We start from the raw sequence: 16,636 nt of genomic DNA, 5'->3' as shown, positions 1-16,636 counted from the left end.
GCTTTTAAAGCTGCTTCTGCACTGTGAACAACCTAAACTGAAGTGGAGAGAAAAGGGCAGATGAAGCTCTATATGTGTAAGTGAAAGACTGTGGAATGACAGATAAGATGCTACGAGGGCTGAGCAACAGCCAGGTGGAGAAACAGCCAGTTGGAGAGCAGTGAGATGATCGAAATAGAAGTGAGAATTTCCATTGAGTGTGTGAGGTGTGTTAGGTGTGTTTTGGGTGTTAGGTGTGTATTGTATATATATATATATATATATATATATATATATATATATATATATATTTGTTCTATTCAGTAGTCTGCATTTCCCCCTCCTCATTGTCACCTTTGTGTGAAATCCCAATAAAGAATTATAACTTATTTATTCTATGGTAACAGTGTTAAAATGATCAGTGGTTTGTAGTGCATTCAGTTAGTTTAATGTATTTCCCTACCATTCCTTCCTGGTTGACCAAAAGTGGTGGCAGATTTTATACTACCTGTTTCTATACAATGCCTGGTCTATTGCAATTGTATACCAATAAAGTTGCATTGTTTTTAATGGCATGCACATAAAGTGAACAAGTGAACTATTTGTTGAATCTATGGCTGCTTTACTTTTTCATGCATATTTCATGACCACAACGCAACATGATGTCAGAAGTACTTAAAATGCGTAAATGTTGAAGATTACGTGTCTGGAAAAAAGTAAGTAAGGGAAATTGCAAAGGCCAAATTTAATCCACCGGAACCGCTAAACTTTTCAAAGCTGCCTGACTGTCCTGACTGGAAGCAGTGCTTTACGAGGCACCGGACCGCTTGTTGGCCAAATCTGAAAAGATTCAGGTCAGTACGCTCATGGTATATGATATGGCATATGATATGGCAAAGGAAATACGATGTGGTACTGCAGAAGTACGATATTCACTTCATACCAAAGTGTAATGTTATTTTCGCGAGAGAAAAGTTTCACCAAAGAGTACAAAACATAGGTGAATTGTAGAAGCCTTGCTGATAACTGTGACTTTTGAGCACAGAAAGATGAGCAAATAAAAGACAGACTGGTGATTGGCATTAAGGATAAGGAAGTTTCACAGAAGCTACAGATGCAAAGTGACCTTGTAGCAACATAAATGGTAAGAAATTCAGAGCTAGTGGAAACTCAGAATACTTCAGCTGAATACATTAGCAAGTGGAAGAGAAGAAGAATGTGGTAGATGTAGTCATGCACATTCAAGAAGAGACCAGTGCCCAGCTTAAGGAAAGAAATGTAATAGCCTAAATGTTGTAAACTATGTCATTTCACAGTAGTTTGCTGTACTTAATTAGTGTATAAAGTTCCACTATTTCTGGGCTTGGTTACACAAAATAACCAAAGTGTTGATGCAGTTATTGAAGATGATGAACCACTGTGGCACACAACCCTCGGTATTGCTGGAACTCCTGTTATAGTCCAGAGCCTGCCCTACAGACTTGTAAATCCAACTAAGAAACTATTTGATCTAGAGGAGAAAATTAGGTGTCATTCACCATTAAATCAAGGTTGACTCATTGATTTAAGTGTTTTTAAGGTTAGTTGGGGATCTAATTCACAGCACAGCAACCAGGTGAAATTGTTCAATAATCATAACAGTTGTTGTCAAATCAGAAGGAGATAACCTGCTCAGCAGAGCTGCTGGTGTTAACTTGGTGCTAATACAAAGAAGTCAGTGTTTATGTTGATCTGGGAACCAGGGACATGTAGAGGGGGTGCTGGGTTTGCACGAGCCACTGTCCCTTTTCTTTCTCCTGCCCTTTTTTCCTGAAGTGCCCTATTTGTCCCTATTTGTCTCAGCCACTGCCCCCCCACAAGGCTGTGCACGTCACTGCTGGGAACATTGGAAGCGAACCAGTGAGGATTATTCTGAAAGATGATGCACAACCTTACAGCATCACAGTCCCTCACAGAATTTCCATTCCTTTATTGACAAAGACTGAAGAGGCACTAAAAAGGATGGAAATTAAGGGAATCATGGAAAAACTAACTGAACCAACCAAATGATGTGCGCCTATGGCCCCTGTAATAAAGAAAAATGGAAAGATATGCATTTTTATGGATTTGAAGAAACTAAATGAAAATGTTAAAAGAGAAAAATACATCCTGACCAAAACTCTCTCATATGCTGCCGAAGTACTGTATATTCCATTTTAGATGCAGTGAGTGAATTTGGAATGAAAATAGTATAAGACTGACCACATTCATTACACCGTTGGGGAGATTCTGCTTTAGAAGACTGCTGTTTAGTATTACTTTGGCGCCAGAGATATTTCAACACAAAATGGCTGAGCTGTTGCTTGATCACGAAGGCACAGTTGTATATATGGATGACATCCTTGTGTTTGGATGAACAACACAGGAAGATGATATGAGATTTCACAAGGTCATGGAGACCATCCGAGCTTCAGGAGTGAAACTCAAAGAAAAATGTAAGCTGCACCAACCTCAACTAGACTTTCTGGGACAAGTGATCAGCAAAGAAGGCATTACACCTAGTCCAGAGGGATGCAGCCATCACATGTATAAATCCACCACAAAATGTAACAGAACTACAGAGGCTTCTGGGAATGACACATTATTTAGGGTGTTACCTGCCAAACCTCTTCAGTACCTTACATCCTCTGAACGATTTGTTAAAGTTAGACACAGCATGGTTATAGGGTCCACAGCAAGACAGAGCTTTCAACACAGTGAAGGACATGATATCCTCTGCGGATGCAAGCAGCTATGGTTTAGGGGTGCATCATTTTCCAGGAAAATGATAAGACACTGAAGCCAGTAGCCTTCTGTTCCCGTGTTTTGATCTGTAATTCTAGATTGTATTGAACTTTTATAATGCTGTTATGTTTTGTAAGTCACCCTGGATAAGAGCATCTGCTAAAAATAAATAATAATAATGAAGTTCAAACCAATTGCCAAATACATTCCAGGTAAGAACTTGCTTGTAGCTGATGCACTATCAAGACACTCAATGAAAGATACTGAATAGTCAGAACTAGAGGCTGAAATACAAGCATATGTCAATGAGATTGAAGAACATCGACCAGTGAACAAATCTGTACAGGAACAGATCAAACAAGACAGCCTCGCTGACAAACAGCTGCAGTGTGTATTGAATTACATGAGGAATGGCTGGCCTGAGTATCTTAAAGCCGTGGCTGAACCAGCAAAACTTTGCAGAAAGAAGAAGCCTGAGTGTGTTGAATGGATTTGTAAAATGTGGCAACTCAAATTGTTATTCCCTGTAGTATGAGAGCAGACATGGTAGAACAGATTCACCAAGGACACTAAGGCCTGACCTGACCATGGTGAGAAAGAATGGACATTTACAGAAACCCTCCAGAGCGAATGTGCTCATACATCATGCAGACGGACCATGGAGACACTCAGAGAAGAAATAGACACATTCAGATTGTGAATAGGGAGAAAAAATGTGCCCTGACAACTGAAGGGAAGCATTCTATGCCAAAGCTACCAGTGTAAACACCAGTCATCAACCACCAACACTGCCGAGTGTTGAAATGGCACAAGACACCTCTCGCCAAAAGGACTATCAAGATGTAATGATCAGATATGGACGCATTGTTAAACCAACTACATGTTTAGATATGTACATTTGGGAATGAAGCAGAAGTGTCAGAATAATTACCTGTTCTTCCCAAAAGGGGCTAATGGCAGTCTACCCATAGTTCCAAGTTAGCTAGTTTGTTAAAATGAAAATAATAAAAATAAAATGGGATTCAAAACACTGTTCATTGAATCTATGGCTGCTTAACTTATTTCATTACCGCAATGCCATAGTCTGTAATCAGACGTATATATGATAGCTCCCCCATAGGGGTGGTCATTACATGTGTTATGCAGTAAAGAAAAAAGAAAAATAATCTAATAAACTGCTGCCACTGACAAGGAAGCAGCAAGGAGATTATTCATGAATCATTATTCATGGTCAGCACTCCCTGACTGCACTCCCATATAAGCATTACATATCATATTTCTGTTACGCACAGCGTGAAGCAGAAAGGTAGAACTCAGGTGCGGAGAAGCACAGCGTAGTCGAACAGGCGTGGGTCAAGGGCCAGCAAACAGAATCCATGGGAGCAGGGCAAGAAGAGTGGTCAAGGGGGTAGGCAGGAGGTCAGACGATCGGGCAAACAAGTCAGAAGGGGCAATCCAAGAAGTGATGGTCAAAGGAGGTAATCAATGGTCAAAAGGATATAGCAGGCACATACGGGAATGCTTAGAAGTGACACAGGGAAGTAATCAAGACTTAGCAATCAGTGACTGTAACCGAGGGGTCTGAATAAGTGGGGCTGAAAACCGTGGGAGGTGGTGCTGGGCCAATGGGAGGAGATAGCAGTGGATGGAGAGGCAGTGCGACTGACAGGAGTGTGTGATTAGGAGCTTGCACCTAGTGTTGAGGAATGTTCATATTCAGGGGACGAACAGTGGAAGTGTGGAGTGTGGAAGACACAACTTCTCTTTAAATATAAAGGTGGAACAAACTGCTGAAATGGGGAAGAGTTTGTTTTCTTAGGCAGATAAATAAAAAATCGATATACTTCACAAGATACTAATACATGTGTGAGCACAGCAGAGAATGGATTAGTGCTTCATCCAGTTCATCACTCATGACAACCGAATACTCACCCTTTTCCCCAAGCTGATCTGCAAATAACAAAGACAAAAAATGACTTCAAAATTCCACCAATAACAAATTCAAATGTGACCTTTGACTTAGTGTTTCTAGCCAGGACCCAGGGCATCGAAAACCCAGGATACCCGGACAATTTCTCCAAAAACCCGGGCTTGGAATTTTCTTCCAGTTTTGGAAGCCCTACTTCCTGAATTTCAGTTTTAAAAAAAGAAACAGTTTCTTATTATTTCATAATTATATTTCACTTTTAAAAAAACTAACATATGAAAATAAGAATTGAAAAGATCTCAGACCATATATCTTTGGCAATGCTTAAAATATAAAAGATTCTTCTTATTATTGTTATTATTATATTGCAGAGCTCTGTCTCTCTAATCTCAAAATGTGCAGGAGTAGGCTGCTGTGTTGCCCTTTTAAGAGAGACTGCTGAGCGGCTCCACAGAGGAATTCCCAAAGTCTCCTCATTGAGTTACTCACCCTGAATATCACAATATTGAGGTTTTTAAGTTTATTAAAAAAACATACATCGTTTTCCAATAATTAGAAAGTTGTTGATTTCCTAAATGAACGAAGGTGTTTCACTCGGTCAGAAACCCGTGAGGCTGCAGATCTGAACTAATAACTGAATTAATAAGAAACACTTATATTACAACATATATATAGAAGCGCAGGAGCCACAGAGCGACATCATCATAATAATAACGATTTTCTCATGAATGTCCCGTTTCAGTCTCAACAGGAGGCAGAATCACAAGGTCTCTGTTTCTATCCCCGGTCCAGAAGAAAGGATAGATCTTCTGTCCCTCAGGGAAGCGCATGTCAGTGAAGGTGTAGATATGAGCCCTGGACTCCACTGTGTAAAAGGAGACCCGTCTCTCCTCAATGTCCACACACACCCCCAGCATCCTGGGACACAGAGTCTGAGGGAGGCGGGTCCGAGGGTCAGTGAGAGCAGAGAGAGAAGAGGAGACACAGTCCAGACACCAGTATCCCCGCTGGGGAGTGAAGCTGAAGTCTCCTCTCCTGTTTGCAGACTCACTGGTGACTCCTATTCTCCACCATCCATTCACCTCCAGCACCCAGTAGTGTCTCCCTGAGGTGAAGCTCTCTCTGCTCACGACACAGGGCCTGTAATCAAATCTCTGCTGATTGTCAGGGAGATCCTGTCTGTCTCCCCGTCTCACTCTCTTCCCATCCTCAGACAGGGTCAGTGCACAGTGTGCTGTATCAGGATCCAGAGTCACATCAGCTGTGGGAAAACAAGAGGAAACACTGGGATCAGAAAGACCTTTAGCTTGTGACGTGTCGCCTCTAGTGTTCAAGTGTTCAACATTTAGTTCATGACATTTTCTGGAAATGTCCTTAGGCAGCCATTTTCTCCTGCAAACATGTAAATAACAAACCTCCTCTCCTTTCTTGCCGTTTTTCTACACCATCCGAGCGTCAATGCAGAGATGTAAGTTTCCGATTTTGTTAATGATTAATTCAGGATGATTTATGATTTCGACATGTAACTGTATTTTTCATGTTTATAGTGAATGTTAATGTTATTAACTAAGATAATGCTGTTTCCTCTGTATGTAAACATTACTGATGCAGATCTTATTGTATATATATATGTTTATTTACAGACCACGGTCACTTGACAGTAACTGACGAGGATAATGAATACACATCCATTCATGTGATGGCGACTCCTGTTGACTTTAGCTGACGAGCTGGTTTATCTGCAGCCACATGCTAACGAGGTCCTGACCCTCTTTCACAGTGCAGGCCATTGAGCAAGACAACACCATCAGACCAACCATCACCACACAGCCCAGTGCTGACGAGCAAACAGGGCTTGTGTTCATCATTGTGGAAATACTATTCACTCGTCCTTTCAAAAGTGTCTAAAGTTTCCTCCCTCTCTCTCCTCTATGAGCTCTACTCTGCAATAGGAAATAATAATACAAGACAATATAGTTTCCAGAGATAAATGACATTCAGTCCTTAATAATGCTGGAATAATTATATTAATTTTAGTGAAAGTTAATAACTTTAATATTTACAGTTATCCGCATAAGAAAAGATAAAGATGTAAAATAAAGGGCCATCTCTTTTTATTCTCCCCGTCCACAAGTTCAACCCCCTCCTGTGTACATTTATATTGCACTGAAGTGAAGAGGATACAGTCACTTCTGTATTGATTTGATTCATATGGACTGAGTATCGAAATTAAATACCATGAACTGCACACTTAACTTGGGACTGCAATGCTGTCCTGAATCTACAACTGAAGAAGCGCTATCTTTAGATAAGCCATCGTATTTGTGGTTAAGTTTATTCAGAGATGTGTGTTATATATTTAGTACGTTGCCTTTATTAGCACATATCCCAGTCAACGTGTATAGCCTCTAAACAAACAGAAATAATGAAACGAGCATTTCTTACTATTGTGATGTCCCGGTCAGTGAACAGAGTCTGACACACAACGACTTGCTTTTTAACGGAACTGATTGTATTGTAGCTTCAGGTGAAATAAAACGTATTGACATCAAAACATGCATCCATTTGCGCAGATCACTGATCTGCTTCCCAAACCTGAACCCGAGTCCATCGGCTCAGCACAGCAGCTGCTGGACACACTGACACACTTGCATTGTACCTGCATTACAACTAGCACCGCTTGTTTCTCTTCTACTCAACATATCAGTCTTTACTTTTTCATTTCATTAAATTAATTAACCCAAGATGAATGTAAAATTCAGAGAGAAAGGCTTACAGTTAACTGCATACAATACAGATGCAGATACAATGACTGATTTATTGATTTTAATCATGACCAGACCTGTTTAACAGTTATCCTGTGAGTCTCTGTTGAAGGCTGCAATAAAAATGGCTCAGTGTTGCCACTGGACTTGCTGCAGTAATTCCAATAATTGCTGTTGTTGCAGTGATTGGCTGGAAACACCAGAACTTGTCAGATTGGATGATGTTTGTTGCAGTTTGTTTCTTTATAACAGAGAGAAGTACAGGTATATCAATTTATACTGCATGGGTTGACTTAGACATGGATTTCAATGGAGGCGTTTCCATTTGAAGGTGTTCGCTGGAGATTTGGTGATTTTTTTCCCCTGTAACAAAAGGGCAGCGTATTGTGGTTGATATATTTACTGGCTGTAGGGAGGTGGATAGATTTAGGGGGACACCCACCACCCCAAGAACTACCCTGGCGATGCCCCTGGTAGGAGGGCTCCTGTATCACAGGTAAATACCCCACCGCACACTCACTGTGCACACAGCAGGAATAATATCGATATACAAATGCTTTTCCCAGTAAAACAATCAGCTGCTGTGTCCCTGTGTGATCAGTATCATGTGTGACACCCCATGGGGAGCAGTTAATGATTGGCAGGATTTGCAGATGAAGTGCCTCCCTATTCTCCCCTTCTATGATCTCTGGAGAAATACCTGCCACACACCTCTGTCTCATGAGACATTAGTATAGAAGGGTAATGTACCCACCTCCCCCGCTTTGGATTTGAGACCCCGATCTGTGAACTGACCTGCACTGGACAACGACGACTCTTACTCATAATGACCCTGCCTGAAAACGACAGCCCTGGACTGCTGGCTTTGGATGAAGTCAGAGAACTGAGTAGTGGCCCAATCGCAGACAGGGAAAAAGAACGATGAAGTGCCATAACCTCGGGTGATTTTTTTTTACAGCCTTTGTAAGGGCTTGACTTGGTCCTCGAAGCCCAACTGCCCATCTGCATCAACACTCCTGTCTGAGCAGTACAGAGAGACGCCATTATTATCAGCCCTGCGCTGGGAGGAGGACACAGAGCTCACAGCTGAACTCCCTCCCCTCTGTCACCACGAGAAGACCATTTACGGACATTAAATGATGTTCATGCTTCTGAGGAAAATTATCTAATGTGACTTTCCATGAGCGTGAGAACTTAAAGCCCTAATAAAGTGTGAATGAACTGAGATCTGTCACAGCTGTACTTCTTCACACTGAATCCATTGTCACACACTGAGTCATATCATAAAACACCTGTCTCTCCTGGTCAAGCACCATGAAATTATACATCAATTATAGTGTGATATCTTCTTAAACTGCAGTAGAGATGTTTCACAAGAGGCCGGAGGCTGTGTCAGCTCTGCAGAGGCTGCCTCTCATAAAGCATCCAGAGAGAGCACTTACCCCACTGTCCATGACGAGCTGCAAACGACAAGACAAACATTAATGACAATTAAAAGGGCTTTAATATTCTACCCCTCCACTTTCAATGACCACTGCATCCAGTACAGGGCCATGGGTTAAATAAAAGTAAACCTCACTGCCAATTATGACTGTGATTAGGTTGATTACAATAAGATAAACACTGTTTTAATATTAATACTATATGTTTATTTTACCATATGATGTTTTTAAAACTTTTAAAGTACATGTTTGAAGTAGGATGATGCTTCTGGCTTATTCAGTTTAGACACGTTAGTTACCCTAACAACACAAAGCTGCCCTTGCTCTGCAGTGATAAACGCATTTCTGTAAGTCCTGTATATTTGCCCTGTCCTGTCCTTGGTTATCTGTCTCTTTCCCTCTCTGTCCATTTAGGAGCCTCAGCATCAATGCTTCTGGGTGTTTTTGCATTGCTTTTCCTCTCCGAGTCCAGCCCTGCAGTCTGCCCTCCTCAGACACATTATGTGTGTAAGCGCTGGACTGAGCTAATGCTGCATATCTGTCTCTGCGCTGTCACTGCTCCTGCAGCCCTGTCTGCCAGGTTCACACGACTGTCACATCACGGCAGCCACTGGCCTCTCAGTTCCCCACAGCTTTGAGCTGGCAGCCAGCAAGACTTATTATTACAGAGGGCCAAGAAAATAAGCCAGCCACAAAGTGAAAAACATGTATGTATAAAAATGGAATAAGTCCACACAGAAAAAAGGAAAGCGGAAAATTACTTATTTGTTTTTCAAGCTTTCTTGCCAAAGGCTGCCAGCACTCAGGAAACAGTGAAGAAATGTAAATTATTCCCTTGGTTTCTTGAACTACCAATATTAATGGTCAAATTGGATTCTCTTCTCACCACAGTAATATTGTACCTATAATAATGGAAAAATGCACTAATTCCTGACCCACTAAATTGTTGTCTCATGTGTCTGAAAAGACTGGATGTGTGTCTCCCTGCCTCTCATAGAGACTCATTAAACACTCACCCCATCGTCCATGACGAACTGCAGAGAAAGAGACAGTCCATTAATGACAGGGAAACTGCTTTAATATTGCACCTCTACCTGATTACAGTACCACTTTGTTTAGGATTATTATGATAAAAAAACTGAATAAGTAAAAATTGTAAAAATATAAATGCATCCCATTTCCCTTTATTTCCTCTAAACACTTATAATAATACTAACCCATGGACAGTGAATGTTTATTCACACTGAGATAATCTGCTCATTCTGTGGGTAAAAGCAGGAGTGATGCTTTTAAAGGGCTGCTGTGTGAGATGGATGCCTACTGACTATAGAGGAGAATTCAATGTCTTTATGGATTTACTTACCATTGAATGTCCACTGATACTCCTCATCTGCAAAGACACACAGGAGTGGAGTCAGAGACACTGGAGTCAGGCCTGGGCACTTTCAAATACACACTACAGCACACAGCACTGTAGTAAAGAATAGCAGTGCTGGAAAACACCTCAGTGTATGTATTTATTGCTGCACACTTAAGCTAGCAGTCTTACATGGCAGCTCACACAGTGTTGTGTGTTATTAGCAGCCCCAGAGCGAGACTTACACACGACCAGTATCAGTCAGCTGTGAAACTGCTTCAGACTGACTCAACACAAGCAGCTGCACAGTCTGCTGTACTAAAGCATGATTCTTTACCATCTGTTTAACGGGGTCAAATACTTGAACACAGACAAGCTGCAGTGCAGTGTACGTTTGATTGCTGGTTCTTTTATCTTATTGCTCCACACAATGGCAGCAGAAAACTTACCCAGATGACTGCGAAGTACAGGAAGCACTGCACATAAAACAAACATAACAGACCATTATACTAATAAAGATCAAAGACAGTCAAACACATTATATGTATTATTTTTTTGCAAATGTAATGCAAATTGTTATTTGTGGTCTTTTACTGATATACTCAATTGATTTGAAAATGAATGTTCCTGTATTATTATATTTGTATTACATGTTTAAATGTATCAATTTTGAATTCCTATCATATAGGAATGGGCTGGAATCAAGTCCTTTTAATGGTCCTGCAACTTCAAATGAATGAGGAGCTGCTACAGAAGAGGATTCAAATGTATTAATTTACTTACCTTGAGATTCAAACAATGTCTCTTTCTCTGCAGAAAAATAAAAATAAAATACAGAGGGTGGAATGAATAACAATGCTGACAGACTCCTGACTGCCAGTGATGAAGCTCTGGTTTAACTGGTCCAGCTGGGACAGGGATTGGTAGACTTACTGTTCCTCTTAACTGCTGCCCAAACATTAAAAAACACTGAGTATATCACTGACTGACTGTTACAGGCGTCCTACCCCCTGGATTAGTGAAATAACCTCACAGAGTGAGAGTCACATGGAGAGCAGTGAGGTGAATGGAGGAACAACTGTTTCGGTTTGATACATAACGTGACTGCGAGAAACATTAGTATTGTCTGTACTGATCCTGGCCTGGTGACTGTGAACTACGTTGTGTGTTCTAGGGAATTCATGAGGAGACACACAATCATCCAGGCACACATTAATATTGATTCCACACTGTCCACTATCTATGTAACTCATGAAATGCCACACAAGCATCCAGACACTCACTGTCCATTCATCTCCACAGGATCAGCAGAAGAGCAGCTGCTACCACAGTGAGAGCGGCCATTAGGAATAAAGACACCATCCACCCAGAGGGGTCAGGGAAGAAGTCCCCTGGAGAACAGAACAGCAGCATCAACCCACAGGAACTGACACACAGCTCCTCAGACACTGGCCTGATCCCTACTGATGAAGCCACACAGCACTGGGACGAGACTGTGGGTCGTTCTGATTCATGTTTTATCCAGTTAAGAAACACAGACAGAGAGGAAGAGAATACAAAGAGAGACCTTCATCCAATAAAGGAAAACAGTCTATTAGATATTATGCAGATTGATAGTTTGAACAGCAGGATCTAGATAAACGTTTGGAGAGAAATCTCAGATAAGTTAAGCAGTTTAGGTAACGTCATTATGTTCTGTGTTGACTACAATAACCTCAACCATAAAAGCTGTCACAATATCTAGTTTTTTATACTCACTGAGTATGTGGAGTTGTGGTTCCCAGTTTGGTTCAGATACTGCACTTCTAATCAGGCAGCTGAAGACATTGGACTCCTGTCTGACTGGGATGGAGCTCCTCAGACTGAGACGCCTCTCACTGTCTCTCTGCTCTGTGGTGTTGGACAGTGATGTGACATCTTGTCCGTCCCTGTCTGTCCAGATCACTGCAGGCTCAGGGTACCGATCTGACCTGCACTCCAGCCGGGTCTGACCTCCTTCCGAGTGGAGGGACACTGAGGACTGACCTGTCAATAGTGACAACAGCTTTCATGAACCTCAGGCAGATTAATTGTATTTTTCATTGTCTAAGTTTAGACATTTTGAAAAAATATTTTCAAATGATTTAAAAAATACAGGAAGTAAAACACAGAATTGTTTCACTGTTGGGCTCTTTCAAAGGAAGTGAAACATTTCAAGACATCAAGTTTCAGAAAACAAATATGATAATAAAGTGAAAATATTTATTTTTGAGCATTGTGATCAGATCTGCTCAACTGCTGTGGAGCAAATTGGACTAAACAACACTGTAGTAGGGTGACACTGTATGAAAATAAAACTATTTTATATAAAAAACACTAATAATGCTTTAAATATTAATTTATTCTAAAATTAAACTTTTAAAACTGACTAGCATTACAATGGAAATATTATAGGATTACAGGACAAATAAATATATTTTAAGTAACAGCTGCAGTATTATTGTAAGTATGAGTACAAACACTGATGTTGAGATGATCAGTGTGAAGCTGGAGCACAAAACTCACCTCTGACAACCACGTCAATAAGAGCCTCTTCATACGAGTCTGCAGACAGAACCATACAGTTGTACCGCCCATCATCAGAGCCGCGCACATCCTTCAGTCTCAGAGACACGTTGCCTTTCCTGAACTCCTCTGGGAAAAGCTCAGCCCTGCCCTTGTAGGATGGGATCTGCTTTTGAAAGTTATACTGTCCAAACTGATATAAACTGACAGGGGCTGTAGGGTCCTCTCTGAACCACCTGATCTGCATGTCCTCAGCGCTGATGTTGGGTGAGAGGTAACAGGGCAGAACAGTGTCTTCTCCAGGGTAAACAGCAATGGGGTAACGTGGGCCAAGAACCTCAAACCTCTCTGGAGAGACAAATAACACACAGTTGGACTTTTAAACAAACATGCAGAGATAAGAAATGGCTCTAAGCCATACCCGAAAAGAGCACCATAATAAATTCAGATGCCAGTTATAATAGACAGTACTTGTAATTTAGTAATTTACTCTCCTGAAATATAGCACTTCACAATGTTTTACCCTCCTACTTGCCTTGCTTTACTAGTACTCGTATTGTTTATTTTGATTCCCTCTATGCTCCCTTTCGCTTGGCCCTTGACTGGGACCTAACATCAGCTTTTACAATCCAGGATGCAAGACCTCATATATTGTAAACACTTGTGTAAATTGTAATTTGTAAAATGTTATATGCTTAGAAATTGCACTGTATTATGTACATTTGAATTTGTGATGTTTTTTGCCTTTGAACTGTACTGTATTGATGCACTTTGTATTGCGCTTATATTTTGTAAGGATAAGGGCGTCTGCTAAGAAATAAATAAAAATAATATTATTATTATTAATACAGACATTAAGATGTATAGAGAACATAAATAATCAGACTAAATGTCGAGTCACAATGGGATTCCCTTCAGGAGCTGAGAAAAGGGAAAAGGGAATTTGGGCTGAACCTCAGTCCACAGTATTGAGATACAGGGAAGCAAAATAAAACGCAGCTTGTGTGTCGGCTGTCACTGGTGTGAGCTGTGCAGTGACTGTGTCTCTGGTGCAGAAGCTGAAGCTGAGCTGCGCTGGGCTGCTGTGCTGTGTTGAAGCCCTGCTGTTGAGTGTCTGAGCTCAGTTCATTATGGAGAATAAAAGTGTCCTCACTGTACCTGATCCTGACACTGAGGTCTGCTGGAGCAGCAGGACAATCACACAGAGCCACTCTGATCGGTCAGACTTCATCCCTGGGACAGACAGACAGACAGACAGACAGACTCGCAGGCCAATCCCAGCTGGAGAGCAGTGTCTCAGAGCCCAGATGAGGAAGAACTGAGGAACAGCAAAGTGTAACATTAGAAACTGTGTGTACTGCACTGAATAACCACAATAAACAGCTATTATGATTGGGAGATACAGCCATTGCACTCGTGTCTGTGCACATATGCGGCCTGTTACTGATTTTCGCAAATTATTCGTATGCGCAGCACAACCCTATAGAAGACACTCACACTGAGCTGTGCTTGTGTTCGCCGGCTGCTTCTCATCGAAATACACCTTTTTAATTATTTTATTCAGGATTTAACATCGCGCTTTTCGGATTACAGTTTCTTATTATTATAATTAATGTATCATTTAGGTTACAGCTTTATTAAATAACGGATGTATAAGTGTTGACAATGCTGTTCACGGCCTTATCGTGTAAAGATACATTGACGATCGCCTCGGGGTGCGCTTAGTGACGTCACACAGCAGCCCTCGAAGACTGTGTATCTGCATTTCTGCGCAAAACTGAGCAGAACTGCGGAAATCTGCGGTAGCAAAACATAGCAATACATCCAAGAACATGCTAGTGTTTGGACAAAAGTCGATAAAATGCGTTGGAAATGAGAGTGTCAGAGAGACGTAACACGGGCTACCTGTGCTCGGAGGAGCGATGAGGTCATAACATGAGAAGTCGTGTCTGGTCCGGCTGTCTGTCTGTAATCCAGTGCCGATACAAGCAGGACTGGGAGCCCAGATCTCAGTGAAATGCTGAGACACAACAGCGATCCGGTCCGTCGGGTCGAGTTGCACTTCTCCTTCACTTTCACTTTGTCTCTCACTGTGTCCTTTAGCCACTTCCGTGCTGGCTGACAAACACCATATGAGCTGAGAAGTGACAGGTAACACAACGTTGCCACGACGTTTTATATGGGTGGCAACGCAGTGTGTTAGCAGGGAGGCAGCAGCGAGCGCTCAGACTCGGCCGCGTTTAGTCCTCTACCTGCTCTAACACACAACGTTGCCACAGTGTCGTGGGGACGTCATTACGTTGTGTGTTAGGTGGGTGTGATCTGCAGTGAAAATCTGGATATAAAACACCTGCAGTAACCAGGAATGTCAACAGCAACCAAATGCATTGATAATACAGTCAGACCTGGGTCGAATATCATTACATATTTGTATTTCTGTATTTTCAATTTTGTATTCGAAAAATTAGAAATTGTATCCTGTTTGTCAATTACTAATTGACTGTATTTGAAAAAGTATTGATATGTTTTTGCTAATACTTAATATGTATTTTCACTAGTATTTGATATATTCAATTTTCTATAATTTATATTTGAATCAATGGGTTGTATTTTGAAAATGTAACCTTAAACATAGCACAACATTAGGAGATTAAAGACACTTGGATGAGGCATGCAGAGATCCTAAGTAATCTCTAGCCATTAACAGATAAATTGAGGAGTCCCTCTCCACACCTCATCTTCCACCATCTTCAGTTCTGGAAGACAAATGCTGGGCTGTATCCAACTCTCAGTATAATTGATGTTGAATACATGATGTTCAGCATCTTCTGCAGCTGTGGAGCATCTTCTCAGTGTAGGTGGCCGTGTCTTCAGGCCTGACTGCTGCTCACTGTCAGAGGAACTGTTTGAAACCCTCATGTTTTAATAATGTGTAATAATGCAGCATTCTCACTATGGTGATTTACTGATGTGAGTGGTTATCTGAATATTTTTATTAAAACATTATAAGGACTATTATTGTGCAGGTTTTTTATTCACAGTTGAACTACCGCATGTACTGATGAAAAAATCTACCTGGCACACATGACACATAACACATATAGTCAGTATGTACAGTATCTAGCCTCCCTGGTGCTCAGGTTGCAGATCTCCCTAAACTAGTAGACGGGCTACTGGCCAAAGCCGGGGGGAATCCACTGGTCATGGTCCACATTAGAACCAATGACAAAGGAAAAGGTAGGACAGAGGTTCTGCAAGACAAATTGAAAGAGTTAGGAACAAAACTAAAGAGCAGAACCTCTACGGTAGTTTTCTCTGAAATACTTCCGGTACCACGTGCCAGGCCAGGGAGACAGGCAGAGTTTAGAAAGTTTAACACGTGGTTGAAAGCTTGGTGTAGGGAAGAGGGGTTTAGGTTTAAGGAGCATTGGTCTTTCTTCTGTGATAGATGGGACCTGTACAAACTGGACGGTCTACATCTAAACAGAAGGGGGGGTAATGCATTGGGAGAGCGTATGTGCAGTGAAATTGAGAATCATTTAAACTAGGAACCAGGGGGGCTCTGACAATGGGAGATGTTCCACTAAGGAAAGAAAACTAAGGGAAACTGCCAGTAGGAAAGTCCTGAAATGTTTGTACCTCAATGCTAGGAGTATAAGGAACAAGATGTTAGACTTGGAAGCCACAGTGCTGGCGTGTGACTATGATGTTGTAGGAGTGACAGAAACATGGCTTACAGAAAATGATGGGGATGAATACAAGTTGGAAGGATACACACAGTTTAGGAGAGACAGGCAAAATCAAAGAGGTGGTGGGGTAGCATTATATGTGAAAAATTACATTGAGGCAGAAGAACTTG

The 16,636-nt window shown here is 41.4% G+C and overlaps 1 protein-coding gene across 3 annotated transcripts; it reads right to left on the bottom strand.

The window, feature by feature from the left end:
• Positions 1-5,174: 5,174 nt before the first annotated feature.
• Positions 5,175-15,052, bottom strand: LOC136767820 (butyrophilin subfamily 1 member A1). 3 transcript variants are annotated; one of them, XM_066721834.1, is made up of 10 exons: positions 14,683-15,051; positions 13,936-14,095; positions 12,778-13,125; positions 11,992-12,258; positions 11,017-11,043; positions 10,683-10,709; positions 10,240-10,266; positions 9,893-9,910; positions 8,877-8,894; positions 5,175-5,930 (listed from the first exon to the last, which is right to left on the bottom strand). In XM_066721834.1, exons 1-10 carry the CDS (start codon positions 14,707-14,709, stop codon positions 5,392-5,394), a joined length of 1,458 nt encoding a protein of 485 aa, XP_066577931.1. In that variant the 5' UTR covers positions 14,710-15,051; the 3' UTR covers positions 5,175-5,391. The 3 variants fall into 3 exon arrangements, with proteins under 3 accessions (XP_066577931.1, XP_066577932.1, XP_066577933.1); XM_066721835.1 differs by lacking the exon at positions 8,877-8,894 and having other exon boundaries at positions 14,683-15,052; XM_066721836.1 differs by lacking the exon at positions 10,683-10,709.
• Between the last annotated feature and the right edge of the window lie 1,584 nt (positions 15,053-16,636).

The sequence above is a fragment of the Amia ocellicauda genome, chromosome 14 (assembly GCF_036373705.1).
Source record: "Amia ocellicauda isolate fAmiCal2 chromosome 14, fAmiCal2.hap1, whole genome shotgun sequence".
Taxonomy (NCBI): Eukaryota; Metazoa; Chordata; class Actinopteri; order Amiiformes; family Amiidae; genus Amia; species Amia ocellicauda.
This window is presented reverse-complemented; position numbering and strand designations above follow the sequence as displayed.